The sequence below is a fragment of the Vicugna pacos genome, chromosome 6 (assembly GCF_048564905.1).
Source record: "Vicugna pacos chromosome 6, VicPac4, whole genome shotgun sequence".
Classification (NCBI taxonomy): Eukaryota; Metazoa; Chordata; class Mammalia; order Artiodactyla; family Camelidae; genus Vicugna; species Vicugna pacos.
This window is the reverse complement of record NC_132992.1, coordinates 1,168,502-1,188,095: the sequence shown is the minus strand read 5'-3', so window position 1 is coordinate 1,188,095 and position 19,594 is coordinate 1,168,502. Positions and strand designations below refer to the sequence as shown.

At 40.7% G+C, this 19,594-nt stretch overlaps 1 protein-coding gene across 4 annotated transcripts in view; it reads left to right on the top strand.

Moving 5' to 3' along the window:
• The window catches only part of LOC116279757 (ankyrin repeat domain-containing protein 26-like), a 159,069-nt gene that overhangs the window by 117,826 nt on the left and 21,649 nt on the right, over positions 1-19,594 (top strand). For 3 of the 4 annotated variants that reach the window (XM_072962175.1, XM_072962177.1, XM_072962174.1), the window contains exons 2-13: positions 1,411-1,694; positions 2,373-2,487; positions 2,646-2,819; positions 5,810-5,916; positions 7,224-7,361; positions 8,808-8,890; positions 10,967-11,119; positions 11,736-11,787; positions 12,167-12,236; positions 16,559-16,652; positions 19,097-19,125; positions 19,312-19,384. In XM_072962175.1, the coding sequence (XP_072818276.1) occupies positions 1,483-1,694; positions 2,373-2,487; positions 2,646-2,819; positions 5,810-5,916; positions 7,224-7,361; positions 8,808-8,890; positions 10,967-11,119; positions 11,736-11,787; positions 12,167-12,236; positions 16,559-16,652; positions 19,097-19,125; positions 19,312-19,384 (1,300 nt within the window). In that variant the 5' untranslated portion in view covers positions 1,411-1,482. The remainder of the gene's footprint in view (positions 1-1,410; positions 1,695-2,372; positions 2,488-2,645; positions 2,820-5,809; positions 5,917-7,223; positions 7,362-8,807; positions 8,891-10,966; positions 11,120-11,735; positions 11,788-12,166; positions 12,237-16,558; positions 16,653-19,096; positions 19,126-19,311; positions 19,385-19,594) is intronic. The other variant, XM_072962176.1, reaches the window with a different exon arrangement.

The window sequence follows — 19,594 nt, the reverse complement described above, 5'->3', positions numbered from 1 at the left end:
GAGAGCCGGGAAGCCCCGTGAGGAAAGGGCTTGAGGAACTCCGGGAGAGCAGCGGTGGGAAGTGTGGCTGCCGGGCCGTGCGAGGAGAAGGCTGAGAGCTGCCCATGGAGTCAGCACCTGGTGGGTGGTGGGGGACCCTGTCGTGAGCAGTTGCAGTGAGTGGACACACTTGCTTGGATGGAAAATGAGAGGAAGCGGATGGGAACAGCTTCTTTGCAGGGGCAGGAGGCATGTGTGCTGGAGAGCAGAGAGATGAAGCCGCAGCTGGAGGGTGAACGCATCTTTTTTTATAAGATGAGGGCAATAACAGTGTATGCTAATAGAAAAGATAGTTTAAATGGGGAAGTTAGTAACACCACGTTCCCTTAGGTCAGGGGAGTTGCAGGTGGGGGCCCAGAAATGTCCCTGAGAGAGTCAGCTTGAAAACACTTGCCAGGTCCAGTCCACTTAAGACCATCTCCCAGGAGTGTCAGCCACTTAGGAACTCTACCGCCCCCCTGCAGTTTTGATCCTGGCAGGGCCAGAAGCCATAATTAGCCAGCTGAGGGAGGATGGAGTTAGGCAGGAAGAAGAGGCCTGCCCTGCCTCCCCCCCCCCTGCAGGTGGTCAGCTAGCAGCTTGGCCTCGCTGAGTAACTGACGTGGTGTTTTCATAGTTACATGGTTAAAAAGTTCTCAGATGTTACACTATGCTCCCAAATAACTCTCAGATTGACTCAAGATTTAATTGGTGGAAATAAAAGCAAAAAAAATACAGTGAAGAAAGCGTGTAAACATAAGGCTGAGCCACAGAGCAGGGTCAGCAGACATGTGGAAACACATTTTCATTTCATCTGGAGAGCATGTGTTAGTTTCTCAAGTTTGTACTTAATGATATATATTGCCACAATCTCTGAAAGCATGAAAACAGCTTTCTGCTGTTTGCATGTGCTAAATTCCCTGGAGACTGGCTGGAGCCCAGAGGGATGGGGAAAGGAATACACTGAGAGATAAGGAGATACAGAGTTTTTTGGTGGGGAGCTCTCTGGGGGACTAGGCCTTCAGCATCCTGTGGTTCCACCCCACTCTAACCGCAGTTGCATACAAACATGGCTTTCTCAGGGGCAAGCCTCACTTCTGGAAATGTCCCAAAACACTCAACCACCTAGCACCAACATTTGAAAGGAATCCAAAATGGCCCACAAGCAATTGCAGAGATTTGAATTGCCTTAGGCTCCCACGTGTGCACCGGGCACACTGGGCCTCTGGGCCTCTGTGCGCACTCACAGGGACACTGGCTCTGGAGGGACAGTTGAGGGACAGTTGAGGGTCAGTGCTGTTGCTAGGCTACGAGTGTTCCGGACCAAACATTCCGAGCCGTTGAGCTTCACAGCCAAGGTGTGGCAGCGAGACCTCTGTGGCTCTTCTGCAGCACCAGCGCTGAGATTGGGAGGTGGCAAGAGACCAGGAGGAAAGTGAGCGGTGTCGGAAGGCGATAAGCCAGATGAAGAAGAAACTCGTTCAGTTCGTGAGCTGGGTGGACTTCAGCATCCATCAGAGAGAGCGCAGGAATCGTGAGACGCCTGTGCCTGGGTATCATGTCCATAGGTGTGAGCTAAAGGACTTCCACAAAGCCGCATATTTAGGTGACACGCGGACAGTGCAGGAGTTGCTGTCACGGAAGAAAAATGTAGACAGCAGAGACAGGAAGAACAGGTAACAGCGGCAGGGCGGGGCAGGGTGGGGCGGGGCAGGCCAGGCCTGGGAGGAACTGCCAACTATGGTTGTAAGACATGGATTTTAAATTGCCTTCCCATGTCAGAGATGTTGAAGTGTGAGACAGTGAGTATGTTAGAATCATTGAAGTACAGTGTTCTCTCTCATCCTTGCAGCAGCAAAGTAGATTAACTGTTATTTTATTTAATTGAAATGTTGTCTTGGCAAAATAGTAATGGTAACAATTATAATATTATCTAACAATTACTGAGCTATTCAACTGCCAGACACTTTGCATAGCTTTTCATTTAAGCATCGCAGTGGCATCCTGTAAGATAACTACTACTTCTTGCCCATTTTGTTGATGAGGAAATTGAAACACAGACAGGCTAAGCGAGAGCTAATAAGGAAGAGTGTTAAAGTAGAAGTCAGACCCAAGTTGAGCTGAATCTCAACAGCATACCCTTTCTATTCAAACAGGTAGTTCTTCCATTAATGTGGTGAGTAATAAGAGCTAATAAATATTGTTCTTTCCCCATAGAAAGAACTAAGATAAGACTAAATGTTAGTTTTAAAGGGATAGGAATAGCATGCTGTTGAATGTTTACAATTACACGAGTAACTGTATCTTTGAACTAGTACACTCTAATTTCCTAAAAAGTCCTCTCATGTTCACAGGACTGCCCTACACTTAGCCTGCGCCAGCGGCCAGTCATCAGTGGTGGCTCTCCTTGTCCAGTGGAAGTGTGACCTGAATGCTCGTGATGAGGAAAGCAAGACAGCTCTCATCAAGGTGTGTAGCAGCCAACCGTGTCCACGTGAGATGGATTCGATTTACTTAGAATAAAAATGAATTTATCTGTTTTAAATGTAACAAAGTGCTGGAACTTGAGGAATGTTAACTTGGAATGCCTAGCACTTACAGTCTGTTTCTTGGCATGATACCAACAGGCTGTACAATGCCGGAAAGAAATGTGTGTCACTATCCTGCTGAAACAGGGTGCTGACCCGAATCTTGAAGACAACTGTCAAAACACTGCTCTGCATTATGCTGTCTTGGCTGAAGAAACATCAATTGCAGCAGAGCTGCTCCGCTGTAATGCAAACCTCGAGGCGATAAACAAGGTATAGCTCAACTGACTATTTACAAGATATTTGAAATACAGGGGTTTTTCTAGCTACAGGTGCTTTATTTATAGTAGAATGTATACTGAATACATCAGGCCCTGCTACCATGGAAACAACTCCAAAGCCAAGGCCAGGGGCTAGAGGTAGTGCCCACAGAAAGGGCAGAGCTCTGTTTCCCAGCCGCACTTCTGCCCCAGAAGGAGCAACTTCCCATTAGGAAGTGCCTGGGAGTGGGCAGTAGGCTCAGAGCCTACAGAAGATGAAGGCTTGCGGGGAGTGAAGTGATGGCAAGGGCTGGGTGCCTGCCTGGGGGTGGGTGGGAGGAGGAAGGAACCCAGCGACCCAGCAGGGGGAGCTGGGTGACTGCACCTGGGCAGGGGAGGCGGCAAACCACAGGCCCTGAGCACCCCAGGATCCCAGGTTCTAGAATCTGGGCAAGTGAGGTCAGGTCATGTTTAACAGCCAGCAGGGGCATTCACTTGTGCTGGTGGCCACATGGCCCTCCATGTACATCTTGGGGTCTCCCATGCTCAGCCTGCTGTAGCTCCCCTGCGGGGCTGTGGCTGTAGGTGGGGAGCAAGTGATGGCGAAGCTGGTCCTCCTGCTTTTTCTCCTGGCTCTCCCCTGAAGGTTTCGATTGAATAAGTCTACTCAGGTCTGGACACAGGTATTTAGAAATACTTCCCTGAGATTCTGATACAACCCTTGGTTAAGGACTATTGAATGGATATGTGTAATACGTGTAAATTCACAGATCTCAAAAATAAGACGTCTCTGGAAGAGCGGGGGTTTGATAGATGCTGCTTCTTTCAGTGCTCTCGTTTCCAGCCGTGTTAGCCTGACTTTTATCCGTCTCTTCCTGGCAGTATTACTGGCAGTATCTGTTGCTTTGAAGAATAGCTCCTTTTCCCTTCTAACCACTGATCATTCAGTGGCACTCAGACAGTCTTAGAAACTTGGTTGTGGTGAGTGATTCAATAAGTAGAGTTGGACCCTTTAAAGATTTTGCACCATTTGTTCCCATCCAGGTCATTAGGTCAACAGGGTTTTTCTGATTGCAGTAATAGGAAATCATGAGCCTTCTTTTGGTTAAAGCTGTGTGACAGACTCTTGCAATATATCTGTTAGATTCACTGAGCCCTAGCATAATCAAGATGACAGCTTTTTAAAATTAAAGTCTAGTTGATTTACAGTGTTGTGATAGATTCTAGTGTACAGCAAAGTGATTCTATAATATATATATACATTCTTATTCAGCTATATATATATTCTTCAGTTATATATATATTCCTACTCAGTTATATATATGTTCTTATTCAGTTATATATAAAATTCTTATTCAGTTATGTATATACATATATATATTCATATTCTTTTCCGTTATGGTTTATTACAGTGTATTGAGCATAGTTCCCTGTAGTACATACAGTAGGACCTTGTTCATCTATTTTATATATAGTAGTTTCTATCTGCTAGTCCAAAACTGCTAATTTATTCTTCTCCCACCCCCTTTCCCCTTTGGTAACCACCAGTTTGTTTTCTATGTCTGTGAGTCTGTTTCTGCTTTGTAAATAAGTTCATTTGTATCCTATTTTAGAGTCCACATATTAAGTGATAGCCTATGGAATTTGTCTTTCGCTTTCTGACTTACCTCACTCAAGTATGATAATCTCTAGGTCCTTCCATGTTGCTGCAAGTGGCATTATTTCATTCTTTTTTATGGCTGAGTCATATTCCATTGTATATAAGTATACCATGCAAGATGGCAGTTTTAAACATCAAGACCCATGACATTAGTAACAAATTGGAATTGTTTTAATAATTTAGTTTCGGCCGTCTTACGACCTGATTATCCATTTGATTAACAATCAGGGAGAATTAGATACAGGTAGATTGTAGTTTTAGCAGGCATTGGAAAAATTCTTAAAGTGGGTATTATGAGTCTTAATCACAACTTTTATCACATGTTGGGGCCCAGTGTTTTCGTCTGCAGAAAGGCAAGGTTTTACATACAAATACTTGATTTATACCCAACTGTTTGGAAACACAGCAAACATAAAAATACAAGTGGGCTATACACTAAACATGGCCCTGGGTATGTTCAGTTTGTCTCCACACACTGAGTCAACATTTAAAATTTAGGAGACTTGTGCAGAAATCTGCACTTCAGAACTTCTCCTAAAGAATCAAATCTAGTCCCCCTTGAGCCCAGGCTCCTGTGCGGTCTGCCCTGCAGAGGTGGCCCCTTCTTGGTGGGGCGTGTGTTCTCCAGTTTGCTGTCCTCACCTGGGACCTTCGCTTACTCGGGCCACCTATGTTGCCTCTGTAAGCATTTGAGTTTACAATTCCTGTTGTATATTTTGGTAAATATTTCAATATTTTAAAGACAGTCTATATTAATTTATAGTCTAGTTCATATTTTATAATAATCCCTTAAGAGTGGGATGGAATTTTTCAAATTAGAGTTTATAAGTTGGTTTAAGAAAAACTTTTTCTTTACATGCAAATAGTCATATTCCCTTTGGAATGTCTGCAAGCTTTATGAGATTAGTCATAGTTGTAATTGGATAGGTTATGCATGTTGCAGACAGTATGGTATCTTTCTCCTCAGCGTGGCTCCTTAAAAATGTAGTTGATTCAGTAGCTAAATGGTTCTCTCTGGAGCAGTGTTTAGAGTGTCAGGAGTAGTAGTTGAGCAGTAAGATAACTAGAGAATGCCTGATACACACTGCGATAGAAGCGAAGGTTCTTGGAACCAGCAAATGTCTGAAGTGAGTTTCAGAGAATGACTTCACAGGGAAACTTTCGAGGAGGTCAAGGAGGAACCTTTTAAAGAGAAGGGGCACAGAGGGGTGAGGAGGAAGGGGCTGCTTGTTATTTACTTTTTTATAGTATATGTTCTAAGTTCAGAGACTTAAGTTTTTAAATTCAGTTTTGAAATGTATATGTAATTTTGTACATTATCAACTGTTTTTACTATTTTGCAGGATAACTTCACACCATTTTTAGTCGCCATCAGGGAGAACAAAGAAGAGATGGTCAAATTTTTGATAGAAAGCGGGGCAAATGTACATGCAGTCGACAAGCTGGAAAGGTACAATAGTGTGTTCTCTCTCTCCCTCTCTTTTTTTGTTTAATCTTAATGTTGTTCTAGAGTAGTAACAGCCAATCAGAAAGATTAACTTAATAAGAAGAGGATTAACTTGGAATCAACACATCATCAGTTAGGTAGAAAAGCAATTATTCTGCCTGGGTGTCACAAAGAATGGTATGCAGCAGGATTCATCTTCCTTTATAATAATGACTGCTGTCATTTGCAACCTGAGTTTTTTGGTCATATGATCTGATGATAGTTCAGGGATTTCATTTTAGTTTTATTAGTATGGACTCTAATTTTAATTTACCTTATGAGACAGTGTTGAATTTCTTCATTCTTTTATAATTTTTTTAACCTCTACTTGGTGTATATTTTTTTTAAAGATGCATATCAAACAGAGAGGAGTTTGTTTTGCCTTTTGGATGATTCTGCTTTAAATTACTTTCTTTGAAGGATATTGATGTTATTAGGTTGTCACTAAGTGAGTGTCACTAAGAGAGTAACTATGACCAGATACTGTGGGCTCATCAGGTTTTATCCTTTTTCATTTCTAGTACAGTTTGATGTTTTTATTTTCAATTGATAATGGTAGAAGGAAGAAAAATAGCTTGAATTATTGAATAAACATTCCCTTTAAAGAAGACAGGTCATTGGTGGATGATAAACAGGAAAGAGCTGGGCTGTAGAGTCAGACGAGGTTGAATTCCCAGCTCTCCTGCTGGCCAGGTGTGTTACCTGGGGGACATGACTTATTACCAACCAATATGTTTCCTGACACGTAAAGGAGGGTCATAGTACATCTTTCAAGGGTGGTTGTGCCTAAGAAAGACCATACATAGACTATTCAGGTTAGTGCCGGGCACATGCTTCTCAGCGTGATTCACTGCAGCCGTACTATTTTTGTTGCCATTTTTATTCATATTACTGTTTTCAGCCTGCAAACAGCTTCTCCTTACCTGACCTCTAGCTGACTTTAAAGTATTAAATGTTTCAGACTAGAGAAGACATGGGGAATTCTTTATTTAAACCTTTACCTACTTCAGATAAGTGACCTCAGCATCCTTTCTTGTCCATCAGAGGACTTTAAATTAGCACCTTCTACTGTGTGCTACCCAAGTAGGATGGGAGGCTTCCTTTTTGTCCCTCCATTGTGGCCTTGGAGGTCATTTGCAAAGATGAGCACTCGAGCATGTAAGTGGTCAGTTCTCCAGGGGTGGGCAGGAGATTAACTTGGTAAACTAGACCAAATTAACTGTTTGAGTTACGCTAAGTTCCTAAGGGTGGAGATGTCTCTTTTATTTTAGATCAGCACTGATGCTTGCTGTGTTTCATGACTCGCCGGACACAGTCAAGCTGCTGCTTCAGAAGCAAGTTAATGCCAGTTCTCGAGATTTACACGGAATGTCTGCTGAAAGATATGCTTTTCGTAATGGTTTTAAACAGTAAGTGTTTACATTAAAATGCCAGTTATCTCTAAACTGAGGTTGGAAATGACCTGTCACTTGTTATGTGGCAGGTGAGAGTTCCTAGTTGGGAGCAGGCACTTTGGGGATGGCAGTGAGACACTCCCCATCACCAGCTGGAAACCAGCAAAAGGCCAGACTAGTGAGATGGAGCAGTGGGCACAGGGTTCTTTATCTCAGGGTTTGTAAGACCTTTATCCTTAGGGTCCTACTGGTCTCCACTTCATTCCAGTGTAAGCCCTATGCATGGGTTCCAAGTAATGTCACATACCTGATTTTTCTAACTAGTTGTTTGGGTCTTGAAATGTTCAGCAGAGCAGAAAATCCTGTGTTTTCCTTTGGGGGCTGTCTTCTGTAATCTTCCTCTTGAATTTTCCAGGAACCTAAGGGATTCCCTGAGGCCACAGTGACAGTCCTCTCCCACAAGGCACTGGGGCGGGGCGAGGGCGTGCTAATCGTTCTCTTGTTTCCCTTGATTCTGTTGCTGCAGCGTTGGTACTAAAACTAGTTTTAACAGGATCTCCTCAGCAGCTGAGTCTGGGGTCTGGATGTTGCTGTCTAAAGACCTTTAATAAAATTTTAAAAGAAGAAAAGGAAAAAGAAACTGGTCCTGCAGTCAGGTCGTGCCTGACCTCTGCTCCCGGGATGCCCGTGCTGATCCAGTTTCCGCGGTCTTCGTGGCCATCGACACGTAAACTTCTGCGTGACGGCTTGTTTAGTTCTCATACATACGCTTGTATGAGGTCATATATGTATAAATGAGTTTAGCTGCAAGTGATATACTAGCTGAGGTGTCCTGAATTATAAACCACGAAGAACAGCTAATCACCATAATTTGTAACATTTTCTGAAAACTGCCACATTTAAATGTTACACCTATAAAAAAACACACATTGGGTTTTATTTGGGATTCTCAAATAGTTCCAGCATTAAAGTTCAAGAACAGATTATTCCATTCTTCCACTATTTCTCTGAGCATCTGAGGGATACATTATCTCATTAAATCTTCATAATACTCTTATGAGTATTAATAACTAACTGCCTAACAAGACAGTAAGATCCCAGTTTTATAAAGGAAGAGTTTGAGCTGAAGAGAAGCACCTTTTCCAGGAACAAATAGCTGTTGGTTATAGAGCTGGGACTTCTGAGTTCGAGACACTTTCCATGTGTCAGGCTCGCTCTAGTTAACTTACTGAGCTGTACTGCCCTCAGTTCATGACTACTTCACCTTACTTTTTTTCTTTTTTAATTATACATCCTAAATTTAAAAGTGTAGATCGTACAAATTTGAAGTTTATGGGACAGTTGAAGTTTTGATATTACTTCTGATATTGTCTGAAATAATCTAAGAATTTAATATACTTGGTAATTGTTTTTCACATTAGTATTCAAGTAGTAATATTTATCCCATTTTTTTACACATAGCCTCTACCAGCTGATTATCGACTACAGAGACGGAAATATACCAGCTACTCCCCCTCAAAGTAGCGACCTAGGACAGAGTTCTGGTAATAAGTTACTCTTGTTGGGCCTACCATAGATAAGGAAGTAAGACTGAGGAAAGTTTGATAATGAAAGAGCAGTGAAAAAAGCCTGTGTAAATTTCATGTATGTTTTTATTTTTTTCATTAATTTTTTCTTAATGCTCTAGTATTCAGAATTATTTAAGAAGTTAATTGTAGGTAATTTAAAATCTGAGACAATATTGTCTGAAAAGAAATTCACTTATTTAATCATGGCTCCTGAAATCCCATATTATATCTTTGTGTAAATAAGAAAAACAGGGTTTTAACTTTGTTGTACATTTCCTCTAACATTGTAACAAGCTGGCCTTGTTACAGAACTGGATCTTTTGATTTTTATAGCAAATGGATTACATCGGGTAAATGAATGCTAGTTATTGCATAGTGACTAGTCTCACTAAAAAGTGACTGTCTTTAAAACTGGGAGCTCAGCAATACCTTCCTGGTGCTGTAAATAAATGGCCAACAATTAGAACTGCATAGCTGGGCCAGTGTGCAGCATACTAATAAGAGATTGTTTTTTAAAGATACCTAGTGATAGTGCAGAAGTCAGGAAAGCAGTGCCTTGTTGAGAAGCACGGGTTACTTGTCACATCATTACACCAACAAGGTCTCACTCTCACTGATTGCATTCCCCAGAAGTACAAACAGAATGAGATATGTTGCCTTCATGAGAGTCAGGTGTTTTCTTCTTTTTGGGGGATACTTGTCATGAAACTATATTTTGTTGGAACAGGATTTCCTATTGCCATTAGTTAAAGGATTGTCATAATAAATACTCAAATAGCACAACTCAGGACTCAACAAATTGTAATAAAAGCACAGAAGTGCTTCACATAAAAAAAAAAAGAAGAAGGCTGTGTTGCCTAGATGTGACCCCTAGGGTGCTGTTCGGTCTGAACTGTATGAGGGCACATTTAACTTGGTAGACCTGCATCAAGCAAAGAACTTCTGTTGCAGGAAATACAAAGCTGGAACAGACAGAGTTTTGGTCTTCAAGGTGCTGATAACACAGCAGAGTTGTCCCTGGTTAATGTCTGTATTTTTTTAAACAGGATTTTCAAAGAAAACATTCTTATCTGTTAATTCATCCACTTAACAGACGACTCTCAAGTGTCGTTTAGGTACTGAGCGCCACTGTGACGTTGCAGAATGCAAACAGGTCACAAGCACAGCTCCTGGCCTCCGGGAGCTTGCTACTGTCGTCACCATTTCTATGATTTGCTTTACTCTATTCTGTGCTTCCTGTGTCCCAGAGCCCACTAGGACTTTGTAGCTGTCTTTATATGTATTTTTATTGGTATTTAATATGTGCCAGATACTTTAAGTCCATGGTGAGGAAAGAAGTTTTTTAAAAGTGGGTAGGATGTCAGGTAAGCCATGCAGAGCGAGTAGAAGTTTGCCAGGGAAGGAGGCAGAAGGGCAGTGTTTGGTGGGCAGAACATCTTTGAAGTTTACATTTGGCAGAAAGGACAGCGGTGCAGAGGCTAAGATGTGCCAGTGAACTTTGCAGGATCTATGAGTTTCATTTTGTTGGTGCAGGAAGGATGCTGTAGGAATGGTTGGGAACGAGGTGACTACCTAGCTCAGGCACGCTTCTGAAAGCCTTTCTGGTACTATAGAAAGGAGGAGGTCTGCTGTAGACCTTGGGAGATGTGTCAGAATGCTTTTAGCTGCAAATAATAATAGGAGGCCTAAGTAACAGTGGCTACAGCAACAGGAGTCAGGATTGGTTAGAAGGTTCGGTGATGTCGTCAGGATCCCAGATGCTGTCCCTCCTTCAGCTGTGAGGCTGCTGGTGTTTGATGTCGCCTTTCCTGGTCTGCTGATTGGCAGCAGCTCCAAGCGTCATCTTCTCACCTGCCAGTATCCGCAGGTGAGGAGGGCTGCTTCTCTCTGCATGTTTCCGGTTAACGAGGAAGAAAACAGAGATGCTTCCGGTAGACTTCCCCTCGCATCTTACTGGCTGGGCTACATCGCATGCTCATTCCTAAACCAGCCACGGGGGAAAGAGATGTAGTTACTGTGATGACCGCAGAATAATCATTTCTCTTTTTGCAGCTAAGAAGAGTTTACCTTCTTCGCATACTGGGGCAGAAAACATCCAAGAAAAGTTGCAATTGTCTGGCAAGGACGACAAAGAAGAAATGGTTGTCGAGTTGGGAACCAGCAATGGCAGCCGCATGGATCCACTGAAGAATGTTGAGCAGAAGAGTAAGAAGATTCGATTTGAGTCTTAGGGTTTCCTGGTTATGATATAAAGCAGGGATGCACAAGCTTTTTCTATAAAGGGCCAGAGAGTCAATATTTTAGGCCATGTGGTGTCTGTCACATCTACTCATGTCTGCCAGTGCAGTGTGAAGGCAGCCCTAGACCGCATGTGAGCGAATAGGGATGACCGTGCCCAGATAACACGAGGCCGACAAAGCCAAATGGCAGGGTGGGTTAGTCCCATGGGTGTCATCCAGAAACACCACGCCATGTGAGCTGGACGTTGTCAGTTTATGATACTGATTCTACTAATGATTATCATTCTTTTGTGAGTCTCGTAAAGTTTGGTTGGAATTTTGGTCCTTGTAAACAGCAGTTCACTTCAAGATACCAAATTTGGATAAACACCCTTTTTTGTTTTTTGATAAATATAAAGGAGGGGAAGTGGTTTTTATGCATTAATTACCTACCAGGAGTATACTCAGTATTCACTCAAGTGTGTAGTCTCCAGGTGTGGTCCCAAAGGAATGCTGCTTAACAGAACATTGGTCTTACACTTTCAATATTCTGTATTTTTCTATTGCTGATACGAAGTCTATGTTACTTTTTTCTTTAATAGCGGATTTAGTGGTTGAGGTTTCACCGAGTCATGAAGATATCTCTGTCATCAGGTAGGATTTTATGGATTTTTAAAAATTACATGTTGGCTAAGGGAACACAGAGAAAAGAAACAAGGCTTGTTGAGTGTCCTACTCTGGGTTAGACACCGAGTTATGTACTTGGCATTTGTTACCTCGTACAGTCACCACAACAGCTTTGCAGAGTAGCTGTGCTGTTACAGCTTACTGTTAGTTAACTAGGCAGCTGTAGCTTAAGGAGGTTGACTAGTTGGCCCATGATTCCATGGTTAGCAAGTAGTTGACCTGTGACTTGACCATCAGGCAGCCTGGCTCCCAAATCTGCTTTCTTATCCCTCAGCATAGACTTTTGTGACTTGTTTGTTTAAAGAAATGAACTCACTCATTTTTGATTTGTATTTTTGCTCCAAAGAGTTTCACCCAAACATGATACTGATGATTCAAGGCCTACATCAGATGATGACTTAGCTCTTGCTCCCAAGGTAAAGTGTTCTCTTGTGAAATTAATTTTTCTGCTCTGAATTTCGGTTTGTGTAGTATTTATTGTTAAAATTTTGTGGTGGTCTGCCTATCATTGTTTTAGGTTTGTATTAGAAAGTTGGTCAGAGTAAACCATTGTGTAAAAATATGGCAGGTTGATTTTTTTCTTTTTCTGTTTCTTTTTTTTCACTTTGGTAAATACTGAAGATAAGGCTGAAGCAAAATGGACTAGAAGATATATAGTGACAGGAAAACTGTACTGTGAAAAAGTTTCCCACAATAGAGGAAGTGTGAAACTTGGCCAAGGATGAGGGTTCTTTGACTTCTAAACCACACTGACGGCACTTGTATAATACTTGTGCCTCAGGGACATCTTCAGTGCACACAGCTACTTACTGTGATAATCATGGACTCTTCTTGGGGCCTTTCAGTTCCAAAACTGTGTAGCATGTGTCTTTTTTTTCCCCCTTGGACACTTTTTATTTTGGTATCAGTTGTGAGGAAAGAGGTTTTTGTTTTGTTTGTTTGTTTTACTTTATTTCTATCTCGGGTTCTGCATTAAGACTAAAATAATAGTTGAAATTATAAAAATTTAGAAATTAAAATTGTTTCTCAAAATCCATATTATAGATTCCTCTGTTTTCTAAATTAAGAGTATAGTCAAAACTCTTTCATCTTATTGAAGAATACATGTTTTCCCTGAAATAACAACCAGCTCTCAAAGTAGACTCTTAATAACAACCATATGATGAAACCTACTTCAGAATTCTTTTGTGTTATAGTTTAAAAAAGTATGTCCAGTCCTCGTGTCCCATTCTAAAATTTCAAGTTTCAGGACTTGGTAGTATAGTTATTTACATATTTATTTTATTACCCCTGCATCAGCATACACCGCTAGAGATTAGGGAACGTAATTGTGCATTTCCTGGAGCACCTAGAATAAGGTCTTAAGTGTAAGAAGCATTTTAGTATTTTCTGAATGTGAGTGCATGAGGAGACATGGAATTCTGCACCATGCTGCAGGTTATAGAACACGCACACTCTATCGTAATGAAATCCATTTGATGGTACAGGTAATATAATATGCGTACTATGTCATAATGAAATCTATTTGAATTCTAAAAATACGACTTAAATTTCTATTCCCTTTGTTTAGGTTGTAAAAGTTCAGTTGTTATGACAGGAAATATGTCTTAAATGCCAAGGAAATAGATAAGAAGTATATGATGAATAGGAATAAGCTGCAGTCTGTTTTCCAGTATCTACCAGTTGTGAGCTTAGAATTTGAGATGAAAACTTTTTAACCTTTTTAGCCCCCTCTCATGTTCCATTCAATATATCTTTTCAAGCTATATATTATCCTTAGAATCCTGTACCTGTTCTTTGTCTAGGTGGAAAGTTGATGTGTTACGAACTTTCTAAAATCTATTCTTCTCTCTAGTAATAATTCACAGTGCTCAGGTAGTGAGAGATGACCATGTTCAATTGAGTGACTTCTAGTGACAAAACTTAACTCTTACTTAATAGTAGTATTTAGAAACAAACGGTTGTAGATTAATACAAGTCAGTATTATTGGGGATATACTATGAACAAAGGCCTTTGTTTTATATATCATGTATTTTGATATTTTTATAAAATTTGCTGAAGAATAATATATATACTTGCATATGTAATGTATATGTTTTTATGTATATGATAAAAAGGTAAAACCGAGGCTTTCATTCATAGTATATCCTTAACAATACTGATACATCACTGATCTATTATATATAAATGCTGAAATATATGTATTTCTCCACATACCTTGTTATACTTACATTTTCCTTTTTTTCTTGCCTTAAGTTTGTACTTGACTAGTCATGTTCAAACATAAATGGAGGGATGTTTTGACTTCACTTTCTCACTTTTACATTTGCCCAGCAAAATTTTTTCCTCATTTTAACCCAAAGTTAGTAAAGTCATTCCGTGCCACATGTCATACCACTGCAGACTGCGCTTCTGTTAGTTTTCCAGACTCACCTAATGAAACTGGTGTATGTAGTGCAAAAACCAAGGCTTAGAAGTCATAGGGAATCGGCTTGGGTTCTGAAGTTACATTTTCTAAAAACTAAAGAAAATAATTCTTGGTCAGCCTGGGACCAGCTGTTTCTTTGTTATAAATGAATGTGTCAAACTCTTAGTGAGATTAGAGAGAGAAACAGGTTGTACTAAAAAAACAAAAAAACACACACAAAAAATGGTGTTTTTGTTTGTTTAACCACTTTGACCTTGAAAAGACATTGATTGTGAATTCAAAGTATTATTATATTTGGATTGTCAATTAGAGCTGCAAAGAACACTTCAGGAGAAGCAAAAGCATGGGGAATAGTAATACGTATGTGGGGTTAAAATAGCAGCAGTTTGGTTGAGTGATGTTTCACTGAGGACAGCCCATTTCGGGTAGGGAAAATAGCGTGCACTGAGTACCTTTATGGCGACCGGACTTGAAGGAAGCTAAGTGCAGGGTAGAGGTGACCTATTCCAAGGTGATAGCCGTGGAAAGAGGTTAAAAGAGCCTGAACTCTTGGATCTCGGCAGCTCCTTCCTGGTGGCACAGCACTGTACTTGAAGTCAGCAGACGTAGCATCCTGGTTTTGACCCACTGTGGGATCTTGGAAACACTTGTCTGACTTGTTTGAATGTCAGTGACCTCGTGCAAAAACACGGTACTGATACCTACCTCTCAGGTTATGTGTCATGAACAAAAATGTGGTAACAAATGAGAAAACACATTGTCAACTGTAAAGGGTGCTATAGAAATGTAAGACAGAATGATCACAGTGGCCACTAGTGACCTACTGAAATGTTGAGGACACTTTTTTAAAATCTGAAGGACAGTAAAAATGGGAAAGTTGGAGCGGGCATGGGGAGTTCTCATTTGGGGTATGTTAAGTGTCAGTAAACTATTATCGGACATCTCCGATAGGTATATAGTGCTTTGGTACTTGACGCCTTCTGGGGATTTTAGATGTTTTGACCTTAAATAAATTCCTGTTCCTGAACACCGACTAGCACCAGGCAGTTAGACACTGAATGTAGCAGCTGAGGGGTTAGGCTGTAGTGGCAGGAACAGAAGAACTAGTAAACAGGAACCCTTTATCAGGGACAGTAAGTCCTTCATATAAGGAACGTGGAGAGCGTTAGGTTACACAACAGTGGGGGAGTTTGTAGTTAGGACGGGGGTGGAGTAAGGGTGGAATTTAGGTAGTCAGGAAAGAGCTGAGTGTGGCCAAAGCTGCCAGGTGACGGACAGGAAGGAGCCAGTCACACGTAGGTCCCAGGGAGGGATGTTCCAGACAGAGAGAACAGCAGGTCCCATCTGCTCATCACGGCACTCCAGCATCTTGGAGTGGCCAGGAAGCAGCAAGTGGGTAACCGTCCTTGGAATCACTGTTATTGTTGTGTGTAGAGAAGAGAATGTGCATGATAAGGGCCTGGCACGTGCGGGTGGTCACTAAACAGTGTTCTTATTCTTCCCTTAGTAAAGTAAAGCTTATGGTAGTTTTTTGAAGAGCTGCATAGCTACATTTAAAATTTCTCTGCTGTTAATTTAAACATGAATGTTTTTCTTTCTACTTTGGTACTTTATTCAACTATTTTTCCTATCAATAAAAGTTGTATCAAATAATCTTTAGATTCTGCTAAGCCTTTGTTTACTGAAATGTAGCAGTTTCCACAGTGTTCTGTTAATACTCAACATGACAGACTCCAAGGCTTCTTTTCATGCCAAGTATGTTATTTTAATATTAAAAACAATATCTGTCCTAAGAAACATTTTAAATTTATAGCACGTATACTTATTAAAGAATATATTTAAATATGCATATTTTTAGTTTTATTTTTTATTGAAGTGTAGTCAGTTTATAATGTTAGTTTCAAGTGTACTGCAAAGCAATTCAGTTATACATATAAAAATAAGTATTTTTGTAAATGTCCTCTTCTTTTGTCGAGGAATGCAAAATGGAATTAGGTGTTTTGAAGTTAATTCTTTGTTGAAATCTGCACGTAGGTCAGTATTTTGTCTATGAAAATATTTGGTCTGGCTTTCCATGCTCAGTTTACAGTGTCAAAAGCCAACTAAAGATAAAAGATAGACTTGATCTAGAGAGTGTATATGAAATTTTCTGTTTAAATGTTTGGGTTTCCATGATATGCTTATTTTGTTTTTAAGCCTAATTGCTTTTAAAGTAGGAAATTAAAAAATAATAATAAGATAGGAAACAGGTATTTTCTTAGGGATCAGGAAATCTTTATGGAACTCATTATTAATATTAACTTTAACAGAGTACCTCCGAGATTCAACTACGGAAGCATGTTCATCATTTATCTGGAGCTGCAGGTCTAGGAGAAAAAAATACATTACATGGACAAATAGAAAGTAAGCACTATGTTTTATAAAAAAGTCGTTTGACAGAATGTTGATTTGAAACACGGGTTTGGATCTATTCTCTCAGCCAAAGAAAATCACCTGTTGAACGTATAGTGAGAAAAAAGCGGAGGAAAGGAAGTAAATTGTGTATGTTATCAGGTGTCAGCAACAGATTAAACTAGAATGCTGTTTAAGGAGCTCAGTTGTCAGCTTTCTTTCAAGATGCTCTGTGACCTGAGGACAGTCAGGAAATCAGGAAGAGGGAAGGAGAGAGCGAAGAATGAGAGAGGTAGAGAGGAGGGGAGTAAATGAAGGGAAAGGAGGGGGGGTCCCTGGCAGGAGGTGGTAATGAATGTAGAACAGTTCTTTAGAAGAAGGAAGAGGAGTGTTTGAAATGAGGCAGGTATGAAGTGAGCTGCTTCCAGCACCAAAGCTTGTCTGGGAAGCACAGCCGAATGTCCCACTCCCCCATCCCCCTGACCGTTAGGAAGGCAGTGAGGACTGCGGTACCTGATCACGCAGAGCTGGGTGTGCCTGCCGTGGGTGAGCACAGGCATGTGTGGTCAGCTGTCAATGTCTGGAGCTTCGCATCATGCAGCGTGCTGCTGCCTTATAGGATGGTGTCTCATAGGCCAACAGAAGAGAGTGGGAAAGAGGAAGAGAGCAGGGTGCGTTCCGGGGAGGTCAGAGGCGCTGTGGAGCCTGGTAAAGAGTCCACTGAAAAGTCTGCAACTCCTGATGCAGCTTCTGGTTAAGTGTTACAGTGAGACACGTGCGGCTGGATTTCAGAAGGATCAGTTAAGTCCGAGTGCTGTAGAAGCAGACTTGGTATAGACCGGAGTTGCTCACATTTTACTCAGTCACCTGGGGACCCGGTGAAAAGTGCACATTCTGAGCAGTCGGTCTGCATTTCTAACAAGCTCTCAGGTGATGCCTTTGTTGCTGGTCTTTAGATCATGCTCGGAGGGTAGACTTGTGTTTAGGGGAATCTGGAAGAAGAGCCACTGGGGAGTTAAAGACAAAACAGCAGCAAGGAAAAGCATGATTTTGTTTTTCTTTCTGAGCACGTTCATAGCCAGAGCGAGGCAGAGAATTAAAGTAGAAATTAGAGATGTAAGCTACTGCTGCTAAGCAGAGAGGGAAAAGAAGTGGTGGGCATCATCCGTCCAAAGAATAGAGAAGGGGAAGAATTAAGACCGCAGATCTAGAGGTACCTTTGAAGAGGAAAGTGGAAAGAAGGAAGGAGGGGAAAAAGGCCGCAGGTAGGTGAGTTTGGAATTGAGGGGAAACTTGAGAGAACTCCTTTTCGATGGCATCAGTATATTTGCACTGAAGCCAGGTTAGATCACTGCCACTCCAGAGAATACTGCAGAATCAGGAGGGGGCCTAGAATTGGGGTAAACCACAGCCACTCCTCCTATCAGGCTTCAAAGATACATGTATTGGTATTTGTTATTCAAGTGAGATTAATTTGAATATGAAGCATTGGCTGTGTTGTTGTTGTTGTTGTTGTTGTTGTTTTTAATGATACCTAATTTTTTGATAAGATATTTGTTTCACAAAAATCCTTTTAAACATTAGCCTGATTTACCAAACCAATTTTGGAAATAAAAGAAATTAATAGGATTCATTCCATAAATGCTAAAGTTGTTATTTTCAGTGAGTACTACACAGGTTTTGAAATATAAAAGACTTTCAATGTCTAATAATTCTGTGGCAATGAAATTTTTTTTTGATCACCAGATTTCAGTATTGAAAACTCAGTATACATTCTTTCTTGCATGAGTGGATCAAGAAACTTTGACGGCTAGAGGATCCAAGAAATGTAGGCATACCAGTAGCCCACGTGGGTATAGGAAAAAGTGAATATTTTTCTGAACAATTATTCTACAAGTGTGTATCCAAGCTGATCAATTCATAACACTTTCTCTGACGAGAAGTGAACTGCACATTCAAATGAACTGCCATCACAACTGTGGACTTCCTAAATCACAGGACAAATTGAAGAGCACGATAAATACTTGTAGTCTAATGGTGTCAGTCGCATGAAAGATGTGCTGTTGCGTTTTACCGTCAGCTTTCACATTTGTCTTCTTGGAGCCGTGACTTGTTCCTCTGATTAAAGATCGCTTTTCTCCTCCTCAGGCAGCATGTTCACACTTGTATATGTGCACGTTTCTATTTTATAAAGTCATTTGAAACATAATCATACTTTTGAAATCTTAACTGCATGTTTTGTTAAACCTATATTCCTGTTCTTTATTGAGTATCTATAATGGATTCATATGTCTGTCTTGTTGCTGTCCTAACTGCCCCTGAAAAACAAAACACCGAAACCTAACGTGTTCATTTCCAAAGCAAGCATGAGGATTGTGCTCAGTACTAACCGCATGACTGGATAGTTGGCTTTCGTATTTACTTATAATCGATTATGTGTCCCTTTTGGCTTTTAGGTTCTACTGAGAAATATCCTCACCTGAAGGTAAAAACTTTTATACTTTTATCTTGAATTTTTTTTTTTTAATGAGGGTACTGGGAATTTAGCCTAGGACCTCATGCACTGCTAAGCAGGCACTCTAGCACTGAGCTAGACCCTCCCCCCTTGAATTATTACTACAGATTGTATCAAATGTACATTATTAATCGGTTTGTTTCAAAAACCATTCAGCCTGCAGTTGGAGTGAAAGATTCTGTTCCTAAAAAAACGGGAGCAATGAAGAATTTACAAAGACTGAAATCAGGTAAATTATGCAATACAAATTTAACTATGAAATGAAGTACAGTCTTCTTATTCCTAATTCCTTTTATTTTTTCAAATTTAATTGAAAGGTGACACAAGTAACGCAGATGTTACGATCGGTATCCACGTTTGAAAAATACACATAAGCATAAGAAATAGATTTTTAAAATGTCAGCTTTGACTTGGATGTTTTTGTTGATGTTGGGAGACA